At 51.3% G+C, this 18,230-nt stretch overlaps 7 protein-coding genes across 7 annotated transcripts; 3 read left to right on the top strand and 4 right to left on the bottom strand.

The window, feature by feature from the left end:
• Nucleotides 1-192: 192 nt before the first annotated feature.
• BO97DRAFT_339180 (putative ATP dependent RNA helicase) lies at nt 193-5,160 on the top strand (the record flags this gene model as incomplete). The annotated part of the gene is made up of 11 exons (XM_025691542.1): nt 193-952; nt 1,006-1,669; nt 1,732-2,625; nt 2,678-3,243; nt 3,328-3,402; nt 3,457-3,514; nt 3,567-3,708; nt 3,764-4,148; nt 4,210-4,423; nt 4,473-4,815; nt 4,933-5,160. 11 exons carry the CDS (start codon nt 193-195, stop codon nt 5,158-5,160), a joined length of 4,329 nt encoding a protein of 1,442 aa, XP_025554216.1.
• Nucleotides 5,161-5,823: 663 nt separating this feature from the next.
• Nucleotides 5,824-8,557, bottom strand: BO97DRAFT_432268 (NADPH cytochrome P450 oxidoreductase family protein; the record flags this gene model as incomplete). Its single annotated transcript, XM_025697527.1, has 5 exons — nt 5,824-6,016; nt 6,069-6,730; nt 6,773-7,952; nt 8,389; nt 8,428-8,557. The coding sequence occupies 5 exons, from the start codon at nt 8,555-8,557 to the stop codon at nt 5,824-5,826; spliced, it is 2,166 nt and encodes a 721-aa protein (XP_025554215.1).
• Nucleotides 8,558-8,871: 314 nt separating this feature from the next.
• Nucleotides 8,872-10,520, bottom strand: BO97DRAFT_462819 (cytochrome P450; the record flags this gene model as incomplete). Its single annotated transcript, XM_025699431.1, has 3 exons — nt 8,872-9,332; nt 9,372-10,358; nt 10,415-10,520. The coding sequence occupies 3 exons, from the start codon at nt 10,518-10,520 to the stop codon at nt 8,872-8,874; spliced, it is 1,554 nt and encodes a 517-aa protein (XP_025554214.1).
• A 430-nt stretch (nt 10,521-10,950) lies between these two features.
• On the top strand, nt 10,951-11,574 carry BO97DRAFT_421850 (myo-inositol transporter; the record flags this gene model as incomplete). Its single annotated transcript, XM_025696736.1, has 3 exons — nt 10,951-11,013; nt 11,082-11,319; nt 11,372-11,574. The coding sequence occupies 3 exons, from the start codon at nt 10,951-10,953 to the stop codon at nt 11,572-11,574; spliced, it is 504 nt and encodes a 167-aa protein (XP_025554213.1).
• Nucleotides 11,575-12,326: 752 nt separating this feature from the next.
• BO97DRAFT_237546 (uncharacterized protein) lies at nt 12,327-13,107 on the bottom strand. Its single transcript, XM_025690756.1, has one exon. It carries the CDS (start codon nt 12,886-12,888, stop codon nt 12,382-12,384), a length of 507 nt encoding a protein of 168 aa, XP_025554212.1. The 5' UTR covers nt 12,889-13,107; the 3' UTR covers nt 12,327-12,381.
• Nucleotides 13,108-13,124: 17 nt separating this feature from the next.
• BO97DRAFT_237595 (apses-domain-containing protein) lies at nt 13,125-15,627 on the bottom strand. The gene is made up of 3 exons (XM_025690757.1): nt 14,961-15,627; nt 14,751-14,883; nt 13,125-14,678 (listed from the first exon to the last, which is right to left on the bottom strand). The coding sequence occupies exons 1-3, from the start codon at nt 15,499-15,501 to the stop codon at nt 13,292-13,294; spliced, it is 2,061 nt and encodes a 686-aa protein (XP_025554211.1). The 5' UTR covers nt 15,502-15,627; the 3' UTR covers nt 13,125-13,291.
• Nucleotides 15,628-16,469: 842 nt separating this feature from the next.
• On the top strand, nt 16,470-17,527 carry BO97DRAFT_411828 (uncharacterized protein; the record flags this gene model as incomplete). The annotated part of the gene is made up of 5 exons (XM_025696193.1): nt 16,470-16,577; nt 16,634-16,639; nt 16,685-16,738; nt 17,042-17,095; nt 17,342-17,527. The coding sequence occupies 5 exons, from the start codon at nt 16,470-16,472 to the stop codon at nt 17,525-17,527; spliced, it is 408 nt and encodes a 135-aa protein (XP_025554210.1).
• Between the last annotated feature and the right edge of the window lie 703 nt (nt 17,528-18,230).

Here is an 18,230-nt window from a genome sequence, read left to right as displayed (position 1 = left end):
TTGGATGGCTATGACGATATCTCTTTATCCTACCTTTCGGTCTCGACTTACAATCCAGAACATGTGCTTGGACTGATCCTGAGACCAGATTTGTGAACAACAGCCGAACTACAGAACCAAGTCGCTAAACCGAACCGACCTTCCCTTTCCCTCTCTCCCCTCCGTTCCCCTCACCAGCACCTACCCACAACCATGCCGCCCAACAATAGAAAGAAGAAGAAGGCTGCCTCTAATCCGGCTCGAGGATTCGCAACTGTCTCAGTACCCTCTAAGCCAAAGTCCACCGAACCATCGTTACCTGCCTCGACCGCGGACTCCAAAAACGTATCAGAAAGCGACCGTCCGACTCCCGCCGAAGACCAGCAACCGGTCATCAACAGCAATAAGGACAAGGCTTCTTCACTACAGAACTACACCCCCGAAGAGCTCGAGAAACACTTGGAGGAAGCTGAGCTACAGCTTCTCGTGGAAAAATATGCTTCAAAATGCAGGAACGATGCAGCTCGACAGGTCACCAAGCTGGATACCGAGCGGAGAGTGCTACGGCAACAATCCGTGTCGATTAATCTCTTGGAATGGCTCCCCTCCGACGTTCTGAATAGTATATTGAGTCTGGCTGAGACTGAGGAACGCGAGCTCAGCCCCGTGTCGAGCCGGGACTCCAACTCGAAGAAGCCTATTTCGGAAGAAGAGTTGTATATGAGACTGTGGACGCTCAAGGAGACCCTGGCTAAACTCGGCTTTCCCGTTGAGAAAGTAGATGAAGCCCTAAAGCATCTTCTACTGTATTTCCCCGGTAATTTCGCGTCAACCAACAAAGAGGTGGTCTGCAACCTGGACGAGGCCCTAGATTGGCTGGCCTTGCATTGCGAGCCCAAGGAACTGCCCTCTTATACGCAGACTAATACCCAACCTCGAAGCGAGATGGATAAAAAAATTTCTTGGATCACTGGTAATCTTAGATGCTTGGTATCGCGTAAAGATTGGATGGCTAACTGGCACCAGATCGTGAGCCATCACAAGCTTCTTCCCCAGCACAGACCCCCAATGATAGTCAAGTGCAAAAGCCTAAGAGCGTTGTAAAGGAACCGAACCCTCCGCAGTCGTATTCCTATGATTCTGACAGCTCCCTCGATCCTGACACCCTGACCCCGAAGTATTTGGAGCTGCAAACCCGACTGTACGAGCTGCGGCCGGAACTCTTTGACCAACCTAAAAAAGGCAAGAAGGGGAGCCGTAAGCCTACCGAGGCTGCTAGCCAAGATCCGCAGGCGGCGAAACTACAACGCAAGATTGCTAGTATTGAAAACGACGTACTCTTTGACCGGCATGAGGCCGAGTACAAATGGAGAGAGAAGCTCGACGACCTGAAAAAGGAAGCAGCTTTCGTTCGCCGTACACAACCAGAAGAGAAACCCCCGACCGAGGACCATCCCGATAAAGAGCCATCGGAGGAAAAGATGACGGGATCAAATGATGACGCAGCACCATTAGACAATGCTGGAGAGGACGCAGACCTGTTAGGGGACATGTTCGGATCTGAAGAGCCTACGCTGGAACTGGGCGTGATTACCGAAGAATTGAACAAGGCTTCTATCAAAGTACGTGACTTTGGGAAATGGTCTGGACTTAGTCCTCGACGAGTATTGGAGGAAACCTGCAAGGCAAGGTTTGTTAAGCATTTCTTTGTGGTTCTTGGTATTAGGCAGGCTGGCTTACGATGTCTTTTAGGGACTCCGGATGCAAAGTAACGTACAAAGACTGTTCATCCTCATCGCATTCGAACCGGAATGCGGTTGAGGTAAGGTGGTCAAAGCCTCAAGAGATCCCATTTCCATTCCAATGGGAACTCACTACGCACAACTCGAATTCATATGCTACGTTTGTCTCGATGGACAATGTGGCAACACCCACATCTCAGCAAGCTGAAGCATTTGTCTCGACCCTGGCTCTTTTCGTTCTGTTTCCTCAGACTTCTAAAGAAGGCAAAGCCTATTTGCGCCTTCCAGCTGTTTGGAGAGATCTTTGGACAGAATTTGCCAATGCTAAGAAATCGCAAGAAGATGAAGCCGATAAGAGAATAGTGAAGGGTCTGAAAATGTTACTTGAGGAAAATCACGGCACATTTGAAGATGACGTTGTCCTGTCAGACAATTTTCGGCGCAGAAACGGAACTTCCAGCAAGCCAGAGTCTCCAGTCCGCGGAGTTAACGCCAAGGATGGCTCAGAGCCAGATGCAGAGCTGATGAGGATTTGGACTGAGAAATCTACTACCCCATCATTCCAGTACATGCTCCAAGGAAGGATGAACCTACCCATCTGGAACTTTCGAGATGAGATTCTGGACACTCTAGAGACACATCGTGCACTTATCATTTGCAGTGAGACGGGAAGTGGTAAGAGTACACAGATTCCATCGTTTATTCTGGAACATGAGATGCAGCAAGGCCGTCCTTGCAAGATTTACGTCACAGAACCGCGAAGGATCTCCGCAATATCACTTGCTCGACGTGTCAGTGAAGAGCTTGGCGAGAATAAGAACGACGTTGGGACAGCTCGCTCCCTAATTGGCTTTGCTGTCAGGCTGGAAAGCAAAGTTAGCCATTCCACCAGGCTTGTGTTTGCGTATGTTGTTGTATCTTTGAACTGCTTAAAGTATCAGACTGACTTATGATAGAACCACGGGAGTCGTGGTGCGTATGCTGGAACGACCGGACGATTTTCGAGATATTACACATGTCGTTCTTGACGAGGTTCATGAGCGTTCTATCGACAGTGACTTCCTTCTCATTGTTCTCCGGCGGTTGATGCAGAGAAGACCCGATCTAAAGCTGATTCTCATGTCGGCTACCCTCGAAGCACAGCGCTTCTCGACTTATCTGGGCGGGGTTCCTGTGCTAAATATCCCTGGGCGGACATTCCCCGTCGAGATGAAATTCCTAGAGGATGCCGTTGAGATGACCAACTACCGTCTGCTGGAGAATGAATCGAATGGTGTTTTGGATGAAGACTCAGATGAATTGGCGTCTGAGATGGCCCAGGGCGAGGCGGCGGGCGGCGGCCTTCTGTCGACGCTTGACGGGTATTCGAAGCAGACCCGCGAGACTATTCTGAATTTCGACGAATATCGGCTCGATTATCAACTGATCAAGCGGCTAGTCGCCAAAATCGCCACATCACCCGATATGGCCCATTACAGTAAAGCTATTCTCATCTTTATGCCTGGGATGGCTGAGATTCGCCGTCTTAACGATGAGATTCTATCCGATCCGACCTTCCAACAGGGATGGATCGTGCATGCCCTGCACTCGTCCATTGCTAGTGAAGACCAGGAGAAAGCTTTCGTCGTACCTCCAGAGGGCATGAGAAAGATTGTGATTGCTACCAACATAGCTGAGACAGGTGAGAGCATGAATTACTAGGTCTTGAGATACGAGCTTTGCTAATTGCCGTCAGGTATCACAATTCCGGATATCACTGCTGTGATCGATGCAGGCAAGGAAAAGACCATGCGGTTAGTATCAGGTCCGCTTTTCATATTCTGACCTCTTTCTGACAAAACATAGGTTCGACGAGCGACGACAACTTTCACGCCTTGTTGAGGCCTTCATCTCACGAGCTAATGCGAAGCAACGTCGAGGACGAGCTGGACGAGTACAAAACGGAATCTGCTTCCATATGTTCACAAAATATCGCCATGACAAAGTGGTATGTGTTTTGTGAATAGCCCACGTAGCGTAATACGCTAACGCGTCGATTTCAGCTTGCGGAACAACAAACCCCAGAGATGTTGCGGTTGTCTCTTCAGGACCTGGTGCTTCGAGTCAAGATATGCAAATTGGGCGAGGTGGAGCCGACTCTGCTGGAAGCACTCGACCCACCGTCACCTAAGAACATCCGCCGTGCTATCGACTCATTGAAGGAGGTCAAAGCTCTGACGAACGCAGAGAATTTGACTCCTCTCGGAACGCAGCTGGCCAAATTACCATTGGACGTGTTCCTTGGGAAGTTGATTATCCACGGCGCTTTCTTCCGGTGCTTAGATGCCACCGTTAGCATCGCAGCCATTCTTTCATCCAAGTCGCCGTTCGTTAATACGATGGGGTCGAACACGCAGAAGGATATTGCTAGGCTGTCATTCCGTAAAGGTAAGCGACTTAAAGCGTCCTGGGTTGTCGAAACAGGACTGATCAAATCTTCTTCGTACAGGCGACTCGGACCTTCTGACAGTGTACAATGCCTACTGCTCCTGGAAGCGCACAAGAAACACACCTGGTGCAAACGAGTACGCGTTCTGCCGGAAGAACTTCCTCAGCTCTCAGACACTACTCAATATCGAAGACATCAAGATGCAACTAGTGGTGTCTATTGTCGATGCCGGTCTATTGACCCTTGACCCGATGCAGAAAGCTGCTTTGAACCGGTAAGCTCTCTTGTCATCGTTGTCTCCATTCAGACCCAACTGACCCGAGAAGATCACGCTACGGCGGCCGCAATCGCCAATTCTTCGTCATTCCCGAAGAATACGACACTAACAGCGTCAACGACACGGTTATCAACTCGGTAATTTCTTGGAGTTTCTACCCGAAGCTACTCACTCGTGAAGGTAAAGGCTGGCGCAACGTCGCCAACAATCAAGCCGTCACCCTTCATCCTACATCTGTCAACCGCAACCCTGACCCATCTTCTCCCCCAATCAAATGGCTTTCCTATTACAACATCATGCAGGGCCGAAACCGCAACTACAACGCCTTCGAAACGAGTGTTGTCGACGACTTTGCCATTGCCCTTCTTTGCGGCGAGCCAGAATTTAAGGTACGTTCCTAATCCTCTCTTGAGCCTTGGCCATACGGAACGGGGTCCATGCCTCAGGCTCACCAACCCACCTCATTGCTTGATTTGATACATAGCGAGAATTAACACGATGTTCAGATGTACTCTGGTGTCATCTCCATTGACGCCAACCGCATCCGCTTCTCCATCCGTGACTGGAAATCCATGCTAGCGCTGAAACTTCTCAGCGCCCGCCTGCGCGACATCCTGCAGGCGACCTTCCGAGAACCTCAAAAACTCACATATCCCTCCTACAAGCAGCAGCAGTGGATTGCGATCTGGCAGCGGATCTTTGAGCAGGCCCATGCCGCGAAGAGAATACCCTAGACTATAGAAATTCCCTTCAAAGCATTGTCCCGGGAAAATACGCACAATTACCAAGAGAAATTTTTTAATCATTTTTGCCTTTTTGACTGTGTGGATGGTGGCTTACAGTATTTGGAGATGGGTTTTCTTTATGGCTCGTACCTCGCTTCTTTCTCCGGCCCTCTTTTTCTTTCGTTCATCTTTCCCTACGTTGGATATAGCTTGGTACATACATGCGGGGTGGGGCGGCTGTTTATCACTTTTCACTTTTCTTCGTTCTTTTTTCTGGTGGGATTGATATATTCTCTCTTGTCGGGGCAAAAGGAAACAAAACTTGGGGTACGATTGGATGGTTCTATAGATTGGATACCCTTCTCTATTGACATCTGCATGTGCGCATGATACACGATTGGCTTACAAAAAAACTAATGCAATGAAAAGGAAAGAGCTGAAGAGGTAGCAGACTTATATGGTCATTGCTTGATTGCTTCAATATCGGTAGATACAGAGTAGCCATCTTGTCCATTTGTTTGTCGACACTTCCTTCAACCTAAAGTATCCCCATGTGCACCATCAACGCATAAGAGATCATAAACTGCTGTGATTCATAACTCATTGAAAAATCGTCTCTGGTAACATCGGCAAGACATAGAATTTAGCTAATATATGAAGAATCCAAACCACCTAGCCCCAAACATCCTCTTGCCATTTCCCTTTCCTTTTAAAAGCCTTACTCCAATCGTTCCCCTCGCCATCATTCCTGCCCTTCGTCTTCCGCATTGCGCGACCAACTGTCTTTTCCACCTCGCGAGCCATCCCTGCCCGTTCACAAATATACACGTTCGCGCCTTCCTCAATCAGCCTGATTACGTCTTCGCTATGCTCGCCGACCCGCTATTGGGATATATTGGCGGGGCTTCTCTTCATACCGGGAGAAAGCCGTCACGATGCGGAGACGGTCACCCAGTGTTGACTGCAGAGCTTCCAGTTCTTCGCGATAGATGGAATCCTCATCCGGGCGCCGGCAGCCGAAGATAAGGATCATTTCCCCGATGTCGCGGCCGACCTGCTGCAGTTGGCGGCGCTCAGCAATTAAGGCGCGGAAGGGGGCTAAGCCCGTGCCTGCAGCGACCATGATGAGCGGGGAGCTGGCTAGGCGAGGCAGCTTGAATTTGCTTTTGCGAAGGTGTGCGAGAACTTGACCGCCCGCGAGCGCGTCGCTGGGACCGGGAAGGTAGTAGGTAAGGCCACGAGGATGGGCACCACTTGTGGCATCGCGACGGTGCTCAGCTAAAGCGAGGAGATAGTTGGAGGTGACGCCGTGAATGAGCTTTGCGGAATTCTCAGGGACGGAATTGGAAGCGACCAGGACAGTGATGGAGGGTTTGCGTGGAGAGAGGACACTGCTTGAGGAGATGGAGTAATAACGGGGCTGGATAGAGGCCATTGTTTCGACACGATATGACAAGGGGAGCTGCGTCCAGGTCTGGTCGGGAACGGCCAGCTGAAGAAGGCGACCTAGGTTGACATGGGTGCGACGCAGGAAGTCGGCGTATGCAGCCTTGTTTTGACCAAGGCGAAGCAGAAACGCCTTGGCTTCTGACGTGGGCGCGAACGGAGCCAGTCATAGAACTTGATCGCGGTTGACAGGCGCGCCAATCTCGAGGTAATATCGGAAAAGCGCAGCCGGGGTCGTTGGCGTGGGGATCTTCACCTTGGTGGCTGCATCTACCGATCGGATTACGATTGGCACCTCGCGCCGGTCCGCGCGGCCCAGAACCTGTAGCAGACGCTCGACCTCGGCGTCAGAGTTACCGGGCCAGATGGCCAGATGATCGTCTGTTTTGTATGTTAACTCAGGTTGACAAGTAAGGTCTAGGTCTAGATGCAAACAGTGACGGTCCGGTGTCGAGAAGAGCTGGCGGGCGCTGGATATAGGGACAGCGCGTACCGGCGAGCACTGAGTAGAGACCTTTCCTGAAGCATCGCGAGGATCGGGTACACCGTGATGGAGATCTATCAACTCCAATGACTCGTCTTCATCCACCGCCAATGTGGGTAAGTACTGAGCCTCGCCTTCTTCAAAGCTCAATTCAGCGCGGCAGGCGGCGAAGAGATCATCCTTCCAGTCGATGAAGTCCTCTTGTGTGGTACCTTCAGCATCGTTAGCTTTGCCTACGGGTAGTAAAGCATGGGCACCTCGCTGGTCCAGAGCCTGGACAACCACATCAACAACTCGATTGTAGAATTTATAGTTGCTGTTGCCCAGACCGAAGGCGCAGTAGCGGAGATTGGTCAATGACCCCTCGGGGGCCTTCTGAACCCAGTCCCAGAATTCGGCTGTGTTGTCGCTAGGGTCGCCCCCTCCATATCTGGATAGGAGAAATATGGCTAACTTGGTCTCTGGGATGGCACAGATCGAGTCTGGGTCGTAATCCGACAGATCTGCTGTCATGATGGTTTGCTGAAAGCGCAAGCCAATCTCGCGTGCTAGTCGATGGGCAAATCCCTCTTCAGTGCCGGACTGGGAGCCCCAACAGATGACAATATTCTTCTCTGCCTCAACGAGCTTCTGGGCAATGTTGCGCGTCTCTTGATGAGCATGGGCACCAGATGCACCGCCCATCTTCAACTGAGGACGCTCATAGAGCAGGTGCCGGTAGGGAACGGGCTGATCCCAAAGTATACCGCGAGATAGGTAGGTAGCAGCTACCATAGACAGGATCATCAGGGCATCATAGTCAGCGGTCCCCGTGGGTGCCAATTGCCTGGCCAGCTGTTGCAAGGCTTCGGGCGAAAGACGCCATGGGGCACTTATGATGGGCGACGGGACGGTGATGCTAATCGTCTCTGATAGAGTAACTTCCAAGGGTAGAAAGCACTGCTTTAAAGGCTTCAATGCGACCAGATTCATCCACATCCTCTCTCTGATGATGTTGTCTAGTCTGGTGACAAAGACCGGTCGGCATTTGACGGTATCTCCATCTGGGGAAAGGTAGTCGGCGCGGAGCGGAGCGAGGGGGAATATGAAACGCGAACGAGACGAGAAATATCAGAAATGGAAAGTCGGAGAGTCTGTCCATAGAGAGCGTAGTTATGGTCACTGCTACATGAAGCTGAGATGATATTGACTTACCGTGCAGCCTCAGATGCAGTTAAGATGGAATGACGGCCGAGAGAGGAGATATTCCCCGCTCACGGACAACCCTTCCCTTCTCGGAGGACCCTTCCCCATCAGGAAAAACTTACTCTTTCCTGAAGGATTTCTTTCCCCTCATCTGTACCTACTAACCAGGTAGGTACTCTTGTTCATTGCCCAGTGCCAAGTGCAGTCGAGAACTTCGATAATTCCTATCTTGGTTGCTTTCTCCTTCAAACTTTCTTCACCATCCCCCACGGGGAAGCCCTTGCAAATCATCATGCACGGCAGGATCTAGTGACATCTAACCAAGTCCGTGCACGTCGATCTCGCCTCTTTGACGGCTCTCTTCTCTGTCTAGGCCAAGATTGCATACCGGTTCAAACTCTGGCCCCTCTGGCCTTTATCAGGTACGTAGAATCCAGTCAATACACGATTAGTGCAGACACTGATGGTAAGCAAAGGCATTACGACATAATCATGCAAGGAGGTCGTGTGTAACAGGTCATCAGTCATCAATTGAGCCACCATATGCTTCAAAAGTCCAAGAAGAAAAGGTAGAACGAGAAGAGACAATGAATCTGGAACAGAAATTACGATTCGTCCACCGGCACTTCTCTGCGCCAGACCTTCACAGGCATATCGCCCAAGATAAGATTCATCGTCTCTTCTCGCTGCAATTCCCATTCGGGGGATGGCAGAGCGAACTCATACCGGTGCACCAGAGTCGACAGGATCTTAGTCTGCTCCAGGTACGAGATGTTGCGTCCAATGCAAGAACGGGCGCCAGCCGAGAATGCGATGAAGTACGGTTGCAGGGCTTTCCCTTCCTCGCCCCACCAGCGCTCTGGGATGTACTTGTCGGCTTTGGGAAACGTCCGCTCATCGCGGTGAGCCACAAATGCCGACATGCTGACGGAGGTATTGCCTGGGACCCACTGGCCGAGGATCTCCATCCCCTCCGGTGGCGACTCGCGCGGCAGACCGTGAGAGGTGGGAGGGAAGATGCGGAGCGACTCGTCTAGGCATGCCCGCAAATAAGGCAAGTGTTTCACTTTGTCATACGCGCAACAACCTCATCCGAGTTAAGGACGGCATCCACTTCGGCCCCGCAGCTTTTGCAGGCATTCGGGGTTCTTCAGCAGCTGGTACATCACGTTAGTGATAGCGATGGCGGTGGTCACGCTGCCCGCATTCCTCATGATATTGACCTCAGAGAGTACCTCGCCCCATTCAAGCTGGTTAGCCGGATCGTTCTTGTCCCCCATCATCGCTTGGAAGAAATCATCCAGACGCTCTCCTTCTTCGTACCGCCGCAGCCGCTCGGCCCCACGACGCCAGATGATGTTCTCCCAGTGGTCAGAGGATTGTTGCATGCGGTTGAAATACGGAATCACGTTCAAAAACCGGTTGAGAGTCGGGTACCAATCATAATTCCATAGAATAAGTGGTTGTTTTCGTGCTGTGGGGTAGAGCGCCTCGCGTAGCGACACCTCGTACGTGGTACCGTCCTTGCGCTCCGCCACGCAGAGGTCATGTCCTTGGTCCAAGAAACCCAACTTCTCTGACAGACCAATATCGGCAATAGCATCCAGGGTGAAAAATTCCGTCCACGCGCGGAAGTCCAGGGTCAAGTCAGCTCGGTCGGGCGCTTGCTTGCCCGCTGCCACAGCTGCGGACGGCGCTGCCGTGCACACACGGTCGAAGTGTGCGACCACCTTATCGCATTTGTCACTGACCTTGTGCTCCCACGTCTCCAGGTTCTTCAAGGCATATGCCGAAGACAGAAGCTTGCGCTTGCGGGCATGATCTGGCTTGTCCACGACATCGGCCAGGTGGTAGTGAGTGCCTGCCGTGACCACGTACGACGGGTCTTTGATGCATTTGGTATTGTGTCCATAGATGTCCTTGATGGCGCGCACGTCCCCGTATGACAGCATATTAGGGCCTGTGCGAATGATAGGCTTTTCTCGATGCCGCTCCATCAGCTCGCGAGAGCGAAACCCACGCGAAGCCATCAACATGAAGGGAATGGCTGGCATTCCGGAGATTGGGGTCAGATTGGGATATCTTCGCAACCCTTGGGACAGGTTAGCCACCAGGTACTCAACATCAACTTTGTCGTTTGGCGCTTACCCTTAGGATCACGGAGGTACTGAACGAATGGCCAGATGAAGAGATAGGAAATGCCTACCAGCCCGACTACAAAGGCATATGGTGCAATGCTGAACGCAGACAACATATCGGTGGCCATGATTGCCTTAAGTGTGGTGATGAATGAAGACCAGTAAAATGAAGGAAATTCAGTGACCAAAGCCTGAAGAGGGCTACGTGTCAGCGAATATCAGGCGCAACCTGGGGTTTATAGTAATTGCTGTGTACGTCACGGGTCGTGGGAGACGGTACTTATAACCTCAGGGAAAGCGAGAGACGGAGTATAGCAAGTCTTCGAGATTCTGAGGGGGCCGGTGAATATTCTCGTGAACTCAGAGGCCGACTTGCTTTCCCACTGAAACCATGTTTGACTATCATGAGGGACTTGTTGGAGACTCGGCTGCATTGCTATGTCATCGTTATCCTCTTTCTCCTCTTTCTTCCTACACCTCCACCTCTATCACTATTCTCAACAGTGTTCCCAGCTATAGGCAGCAGGTCGGGCAATACTACCCTTCATGGCAACCAGCGAGGGCGGGAATAATTTCTCCTTAAGTGCTCCTTGTCACACTTTGGGAATGGTAGACAGTCTTTCGCCTAGTTCGTCCGCAAAGAAAAGCCTTGAGTCTCTAACCATAGTATTCTTTAGTGTCTCTCGCTTGTCGTCGTGGCCGTTGTCTTCCACTGGATTCCGGTCAATATCGACCTCAGCTTTTCCGGTCCACGCGAAATGACCTGGGAAAGTATCGTCCTGCTTGTCGCCCTCATCGTCTATACTGCCTTCTACTCCCTTGGTGTTGCCCCAACTTCATGGGTTGGTACTGAGTTCTTGCCTCTAGAGGTGCGGGCTCTTGGCACAATGGTCAACACCGTCACTTGTTGCGGCTGTAACATTATCTCCTCAAACTTTCTGTCAATGATGAAAGGCATGACACAAAGCGGGAGCGTTCGGCTTCTACGCCGGATTTTGCTCCTTGGGCTGGCTCTTTGTGACCCTCTGCTATGCCGAAGTGCATAACATGCCCCTGGAATCCGTGCGGGAGATCTACACCGACGGCTTCGGTGTCAAAAAGGCTAAGGAGATCCAAAAACAATTGAAGCAGATGAGACAAGACGAAGAGCTCAATCGGCAGGCTAAATAATCGCAGACTGGAATGCTGCAACCTCGGCAAGGTTGTTGTACTGTACCTGAGCCCGTGGAACCATTGAAACCGTGTCTGACAGCGACGTATGGCATGAAGAAAATCCACACCGGATAGCAGTCACAATGTCTACACCTCCAGGAATCTGCGCCAGACAGCAGCTGTTAGACTGTGAGAAAGGAAGTATCTTTCCTGCTAAGATACCAACCACATTCGTTGGTTAATAATTTTCCCTCGCTCCCCTCCGCTATCTCTGTGCTAACACTACTCTGTATCAATTCTCCCGCTCATGATATCGACGAGGATTCTGATGGTTTGTTTTGATTTTGCTTTGCCCCAGGTCTTGCTTATATGTACAAATAGGATGCAGCTTACAATCGACATGTACGCACATACTTTACGCATTTAATGTTTCATCATGTACGTTGACGCAAGAGTTAGTCACACAGATGATGTAGGCAGTCACTATTGGTAGTCCACTGCAAGAAAGATCCTGTCGCTTGGTGCGTACGACACATACTGTACGTCTGGCTAGCGTAGGAAAGTCCTTCGGGCCTCTGTGGAATGCTGTTCAACTCTACCCTTTCATCCCGATTCTCACCTTGCCAGCAGGGTGATAACAATATACGCTCTGCTAAGCACCACGACCAAATGGACAGACAGACGGACATGGAGGCACGCAGGCAGAAGGCTGCAGATTAAATCACATGCCGGGTCTGGACTGCTACTCACCGCCTCAGGCCCCTGGCTCCTTGTTACCCGAGTCCGTCTTTCTCTTGCGAAGCTACTCGTACTTTCACTATAAACCTACACCCATCCCGAATGAACCCCGCATTCAAGTCTGGAAGCCCATAGATTTTTCAAATGCCCATACATGTCAGAAGGAAACGATGCACACACATGTACCCCGGGAAACGACCTCAGCCGGCCGAATCTCCCCGGAGATGCAAGAATGGAGAGAGTGGATAAAACTAAGGAAAAGGTAGAAGGAAACAAACGGGGTAAAGAAAAAAAAAAAACAAAAAAAAAAGAAACAGCTGAGCCACAACAATGTAATCCAAAGTTCTCGTCATAGGAAATTCGTGACATCATGGTCGTTAAATATAGCCGGTCAGAAACAATGCGCACAAACCAACAGTGACCAAAACCCGCACACCAAAACGCTGGCCCTTCCCATAGCCTCCCGATTCCAAGTGGATGCTGTCCAATGATGTTCGTTATCCACAACAGCTCACTATGCACGATCCTCACGTGGAACATCCTCCGGAGAAAACACATTAAGTGATTGAAGATTGGGTCTCGAAGGAGGCCCATGCATGCATAATCTTGATGCTGTCCAGTGACAACCCTGTGCCCAGCCGTCACCTGTCCAAGGAAGTGGCTTCATGGACACGGGTTATCACTACAGACAATCAACACAAAAACAGATGCAGCTCCGGCGTTAGCAGTGAATTGACCCCGAACGAGTCTCGCGCCATCAGTGGTGCAAACTCAAAGCCAACCACACCGCAGACAAGGTCTATTATAAAAGCAAAAGAAATCCGTAACAAATGGACACCCCACAATGCACGCCAACAATGAGAGACCCTACACAGGGACAGTTTTATCTTTTCCTCTGACGAAAAAGATTGTGCTTTTCGATATTGTTAGATTTTCTCTCTTTTTTTTTTCATCTCAGTCGTGGGTTCTGTTTCTCTTTTCCCAGGGCCAGTGCCGGCTAACGACGACGGGACATCGAACCTCCTGCCTTCATGGGCTGCAATCCCAGCGAGACGCCACCGACAGGTCCCCCAACCGAGGCTTCACTAAGCGTCTTACGACGCTTATTCTCGAAGTCGGGGCCACGACTGTCCGGGCGGGCAATTCGATCCACCTCATCGTCTTCCCTCATCCGCTTATTCGAGCCAAGCGATCCATTCAGTCCGGTCGCGTAGCCCGATGCCGAGTTGGAGCTTACTGAATAATTGTCCGAGGTAGTGCCGTTGTTAGACGTACCACGAGTATCACTGACGATATTGTAGAGACTACTAGCAGCAGCAGGGCGCGGAGGTGTACTGTAGCCCGAGCCCCATGGCGGGGGACCGCCACTGGTGCGTGGGGTCATACGACCAGACCCATTTTGCTGGGTGGGAGAGCCTGTAATTTCAGGCGTAAGCTGAGAGTGGTCTCCCGTCAGACTGCCCACGGACGGATTAGTGGTATACGTGTATGAGCCGCGGCCGGTATTGTAGCCAGAATTGTCATGCTGCACATATTCGGATTCATGTTCTGCAACTGAATCGTTTCCAGAACTGCCCACGTGTCCATTGCTCTGGGCATAGCGTTCAGACTTCACATCGGCCGACTCGCCCTCTGTCTGTGCGCCAGGGGTACGGTTCGAAGGGGGCCCCATTTCACTCTTCAGATACGACTCGCTTTTCAGGTAGGGTTCACTCTTCAAGTAAGGTTCACTCTTCAGATATGGCGTGGAGGACATCGTCTGCCCGTAAGGGGCCATTCCGCCCGATTGGGCCGCATAGTGAGGGTGGGCCGGCGGCGCCGCAGAGTAGTACGGCTTAGAGTCATAGCCTGACTGGCCTTGGAAAGACTGCATTCCTTGCAAGCTGTTTCCTGGCGGAGTGGTGGCCGGTGTGGTAGGCATCGAGCGGGCATTGCTCAGAGCCGTATCGATAGAAAGTGGCTGAGAATTGGGCACACCGGACGGAATCCCTTGGTTGTTCCAGTCGTAGGAATTGCTTGAGTTGGTAATGCCCATTAGACCTGAAGCACTGGCGGGTGGAGTGGGAAAGGTATGAGCCCGATCAAGACCCGGTCGACCCCCTTGTTGCGAGGCCACAGTGGGTGGTTGAGGCATGTGAGACGGCACTCCGGTCTGCAGAGAGTGATGATGATGGAGAGCAGGTGGCTGAGGGCCCTGAGAGGTTCGTGCCGCCGCTTGGGAACCCTCCATTCGCCGCTGCTGAGATTCTTGCACCACCAGATTAGTTCTGTTCTGGTTGGCGGGGTGGTATAGCAATCCCCCAATGTTGTGAACGAACAACGGGTACAGCAAGTCCGTGATTTTCTCCTTATTGGCAAACTCGAGGGCCCGATCAAAGGGAATCCTAATATCCACAGGAGATAGTTAGCACTAACGTAATGGTTCGAGGTGTGTGACCGGAGCAGGACAATCGTACCATACGCCCTTGAGGTGCATCGGACCGATCTTGACCACATGACGCATCTTTTCGCTCTTCAGGATACCATCCCGACGACCTCTGGTCATTCCCGCTACATTTAGGAGTTTTGTACCATTGATCATGGCGTTGTCTGCAACAAAAGGTTAGCAAATGAGGTGGGATTCCCTTATGTCTACCAAAACGTTTTCTGGCGTCAGCCGAACTCACCTTCACGACGGGCAACACAGACTCCTTTGGCTTCCACCTGATAGCAGAGACTACCCTCGTCCTCCCATAGAGTAGCGGTGACCCGTGGCTTCGAACCCGGTGGAGCAAGCTGGCCGGTAGGATCGTATACGAAGCCTTGCATGGGTGCTCCGCTAGAATTGCCATAGCTCGGTGTCGCGACAGCGTGACTCGTTACTGCTGGTTCACCGGGGTCAGCTATACCCTTTGCAGGAAGTGTGAAGGGTGTCAGCCAAAACGACTTACCGGGCAGGGGTAACAACTGAGCCGGCACCTGACCACTCAAAGACGTCGATGGGGCCTGAGGACCTGGCTGGGATGACGTTACACCGCCTGGATAGGCATACTGAGGATACGAGCTGGCTGGCCCATACGTCGTGGATGCGGGCTGCAGGACCGGTGGTTGTTGGTGATATTGCGGGTAATGCGCAATTCCCCCGGCGGTGGCAGCATGCGAGGTGTAGGGCTGTCCAGACGACAAATGCGAGGTGTGGACGTCCATGTACGATTGGGTCTGGTTCATGCTGCTGATCGAGGCCTGATTCTGGTAATAGCCGTCGCTGACCTGATTCTGTGGGAGGGTGTACTCCTGGGGTGCGGAAGCGTCAAGTGAAACGCGACCCTGGCTAGCTGTGGTAAGATCGGTCGAGGATGAGGGCGGGCTTCGAGTATCACTGCCCACAGGCGCAGATCCAGATAGACTGGTACGGGTGCTGGTGTTGGTGGATCCTAGGGCGGCGGCGTCGTCGTAGCTCGCCCGGTAGGACTGGCCCGAGATGGCCTGCGAGGCCGTAGGGAGACTGAGGGCCGGAAGCTTGTCACCAGATAACAGAGGTCTCTCTGCAGCGTGGTGGTTATACCAAGGGATATCAACAGGACCTCTGGTGTGGACCTGTGAGATCGACGGTAGCTCCAGCTTTTCGGTTGGCGGGGGTAACGCTTCTAACAATGATAAGGAGGATGTGCGATGGGACGTCGGACTGTATAATGTGTCCGGCGTACCGAGAGATGCGAGGAAGAATGTATGTCTGGGTTCTTCTCTTTGGCGTTCGTGAGTTCAATAATATGGTTATTTTTGAAGGTTAGTTGGCACTTGCAATCACTGAGTCTTAGGTCAACATGCAATCGCCGTGGCGGTTGTGTTAGTCAAGTTTGTGCGAAATCCGAGGTCGATGCAAGCACTGACTCGCGAGTCAATGCAGGTGAGCAGGACGGGGAAAAAGACAAATGGGAAGGTTTTAACAGGCAATGCAGGACATGCGATAATGTGCAATCGTAGCAGGCTCGTGGACAGTCGTAACCATAAAACGCGTGAGATTGCTGGCGAAAACCAAGGGAATCGCTATGCAGGGACTTTGCGGACGGAAATCTAAATCCAGAAGATGGGAGGATTCTGATTGTCACAAGCAAAACCGCGGGAGCTGGACAGACAACAAGCGCTTGCGTATGGTGTAGAAGAAAAACGCTCAGCCGAATCAGAAGCACACAATCATGGGTCTCGTTTCAGGTCGTGATAGCAAAGCGGAGGAAGAAGACGATGTGACAATCCAGCATCAAACGTCTAATGTCTTCCGCAATGTTGGACACAAAGAGAAGTGCGTACGGTGCGGCGACAAGACAGGCGAACAGAGTGAAATGAAGTCGAGTCGTAACAGGTCGTGGTAAGTCGTCGCGGGCGGCGGGTGCAATGCTAATGTATACTGCAGGCTCTAGGTAGAACACAGTCAACAACCAAGCGTGGAGATGCGGGCAACACGAATGTAAGTCCGGGCTGGAAAAGACCAAGAATAATAAGAGAAGTGGAAGCGGGCAGTAAAATCAACAAGAACAATAGCATTCAGGTCATCCACATAAATTCATCAAGAGACAAGGAAGAGGTTGATAGATTGGTAGAGGGTAGGGGAAGGATTGGAGGAAGCAGCGGAAGGTGATGGAGGTTTGATGTATGTATAAGAAGGCGCCAAACGGAAGGGATGGTACACTAACGGAGGCGGACAAGGGAGCCCCGAATTGGGGGGGGGGGGGGGGAGAGGGGAGGGAAGAAACTAGGGAAAAAAAAATAGAAATCCGAACCAAGGAAGCAGGTCCAGCAAAGAAAGGATCGGGGAGGAGGGGAGGTGAGAGGAGAGAAGAGGTTAGTGTAAGATTGAGTGAGGGTGGTAAGGATAAGGATGAGTCTGAGTGGGCAGGTAGGAAAACGTCAGAGGAACAAGTGCCAATACAGACTGGATGCGACTAATTCTCTTTTGGGGGATATTGGGGAAGGTAGCTGAGGTAGGGAATTATTGCAGTAAAACCAGAAAAGGGAAAATGAGATCAGAGCTGCCAAAAAAGAAAAAAAAAAGCTGCCAAAAAAAAAGAAGGCGAGGGAGAAGAAAGGAAAGAGAAAAGCAACCACCACCACCCAAAACGGACGAAAAGGGACGAAAATTAACCGCCCAAAATCTCAAACAATCCAGATGTGGGCGATCATGAGCGACCAGGGTGGAAAGTCAAGAGAATTCAAGGCGGTGGAGCGGAGAGACGAGATGAGAGATGAGATGGGATGAGAGGAGAGGAGTGAATGCGTGAGTGCGTGAGTGAGTGAGTGAGTGTATGAATGAATGAATGACTGCAGCGACTAGTGCAGCGGCAGATCTTGAACGAAAGGTGGAGGCTGGGATTGTAGTGGAGTGGAGGGGAGCAAAGACGAGAGGGGAAAGACCGAGAAGAGGACCAGCCAGCAAACGCAGGCTAAGCCTGATGTTCTCTGCAGCCGCCGGGGAGGGTTTCTGGACCGCCTTCAGACCGTCCTCTTCTTCACTGTCCACCTCACTCAGCAGGCCAAGGAAGGCCAGAATGGGAAATGATGATGGTTGGGAAACTTATTGAGGAGATTGGGTTCCCTAAAACAAGGGGAGGAGAAAAGAAAAGAAAAAAAAAGAAAAAAGGAAAAAGAAAGAAAAAAAGGAAGGGAAAAGAAAAGAAGAAAATAACATAAAAGCAAAATCGTCAAGGGAGAAGCCAAATGAAACGAATTGCCAGAGAGGAAATTTCAAAAAGTGCAAGCAAGTCAAACAAGAAGAAGAAGAACTAACTTGAGAAAGATGATGGTGATGGTGATGGTGATGGTGATGGTGATGGTGATGATTGATGATGATGATGATGCCAAAGTCGAACCATCAAAGAATGGCGCTGGAAAAGGTGGGGAAAAGTCAACCGGTGGTCACAGACGGCTTCCGCCCGTCGATGGCTCTACCGTGGTTGAGAGAA

This window comes from Aspergillus homomorphus (genome assembly GCF_003184865.1).
Source record: "Aspergillus homomorphus CBS 101889 unplaced genomic scaffold BO97scaffold_6, whole genome shotgun sequence".
Classification (NCBI taxonomy): Eukaryota; Fungi; Ascomycota; class Eurotiomycetes; order Eurotiales; family Aspergillaceae; genus Aspergillus; species Aspergillus homomorphus.
The sequence above is the reverse complement of the archived record's forward strand: the minus strand, read 5'-3'. Positions and strand labels throughout refer to the sequence as shown.

What these genes read in the sequence shown, in the direction of transcription:
- BO97DRAFT_237546 (XM_025690756.1), bottom strand. Translation starts at nt 12,888, where the DNA reads ATGGGCCTCCTTCGAGACCCAATCTTCAATCACTTAATGTGTTTTCTC.
- BO97DRAFT_237595 (XM_025690757.1), bottom strand. Translation starts at nt 15,501, where the DNA reads ATGAACCAGACCCAATCGTACATGGACGTCCACACCTCGCATTTGTCG. An exon ending in CTGTGTTGCCCGTCGTGAAG is followed by an intron (nt 14,884 to 14,960) that starts GTGAGTTCGGCT and finishes CTTTTGTTGCAG; the next exon opens with ACAACGCCATGATCAATGGT. An exon ending in ATGCACCTCAAGGGCGTATG is followed by an intron (nt 14,679 to 14,750) that starts GTACGATTGTCC and finishes TGTGGATATTAG; the next exon opens with GATTCCCTTTGATCGGGCCC.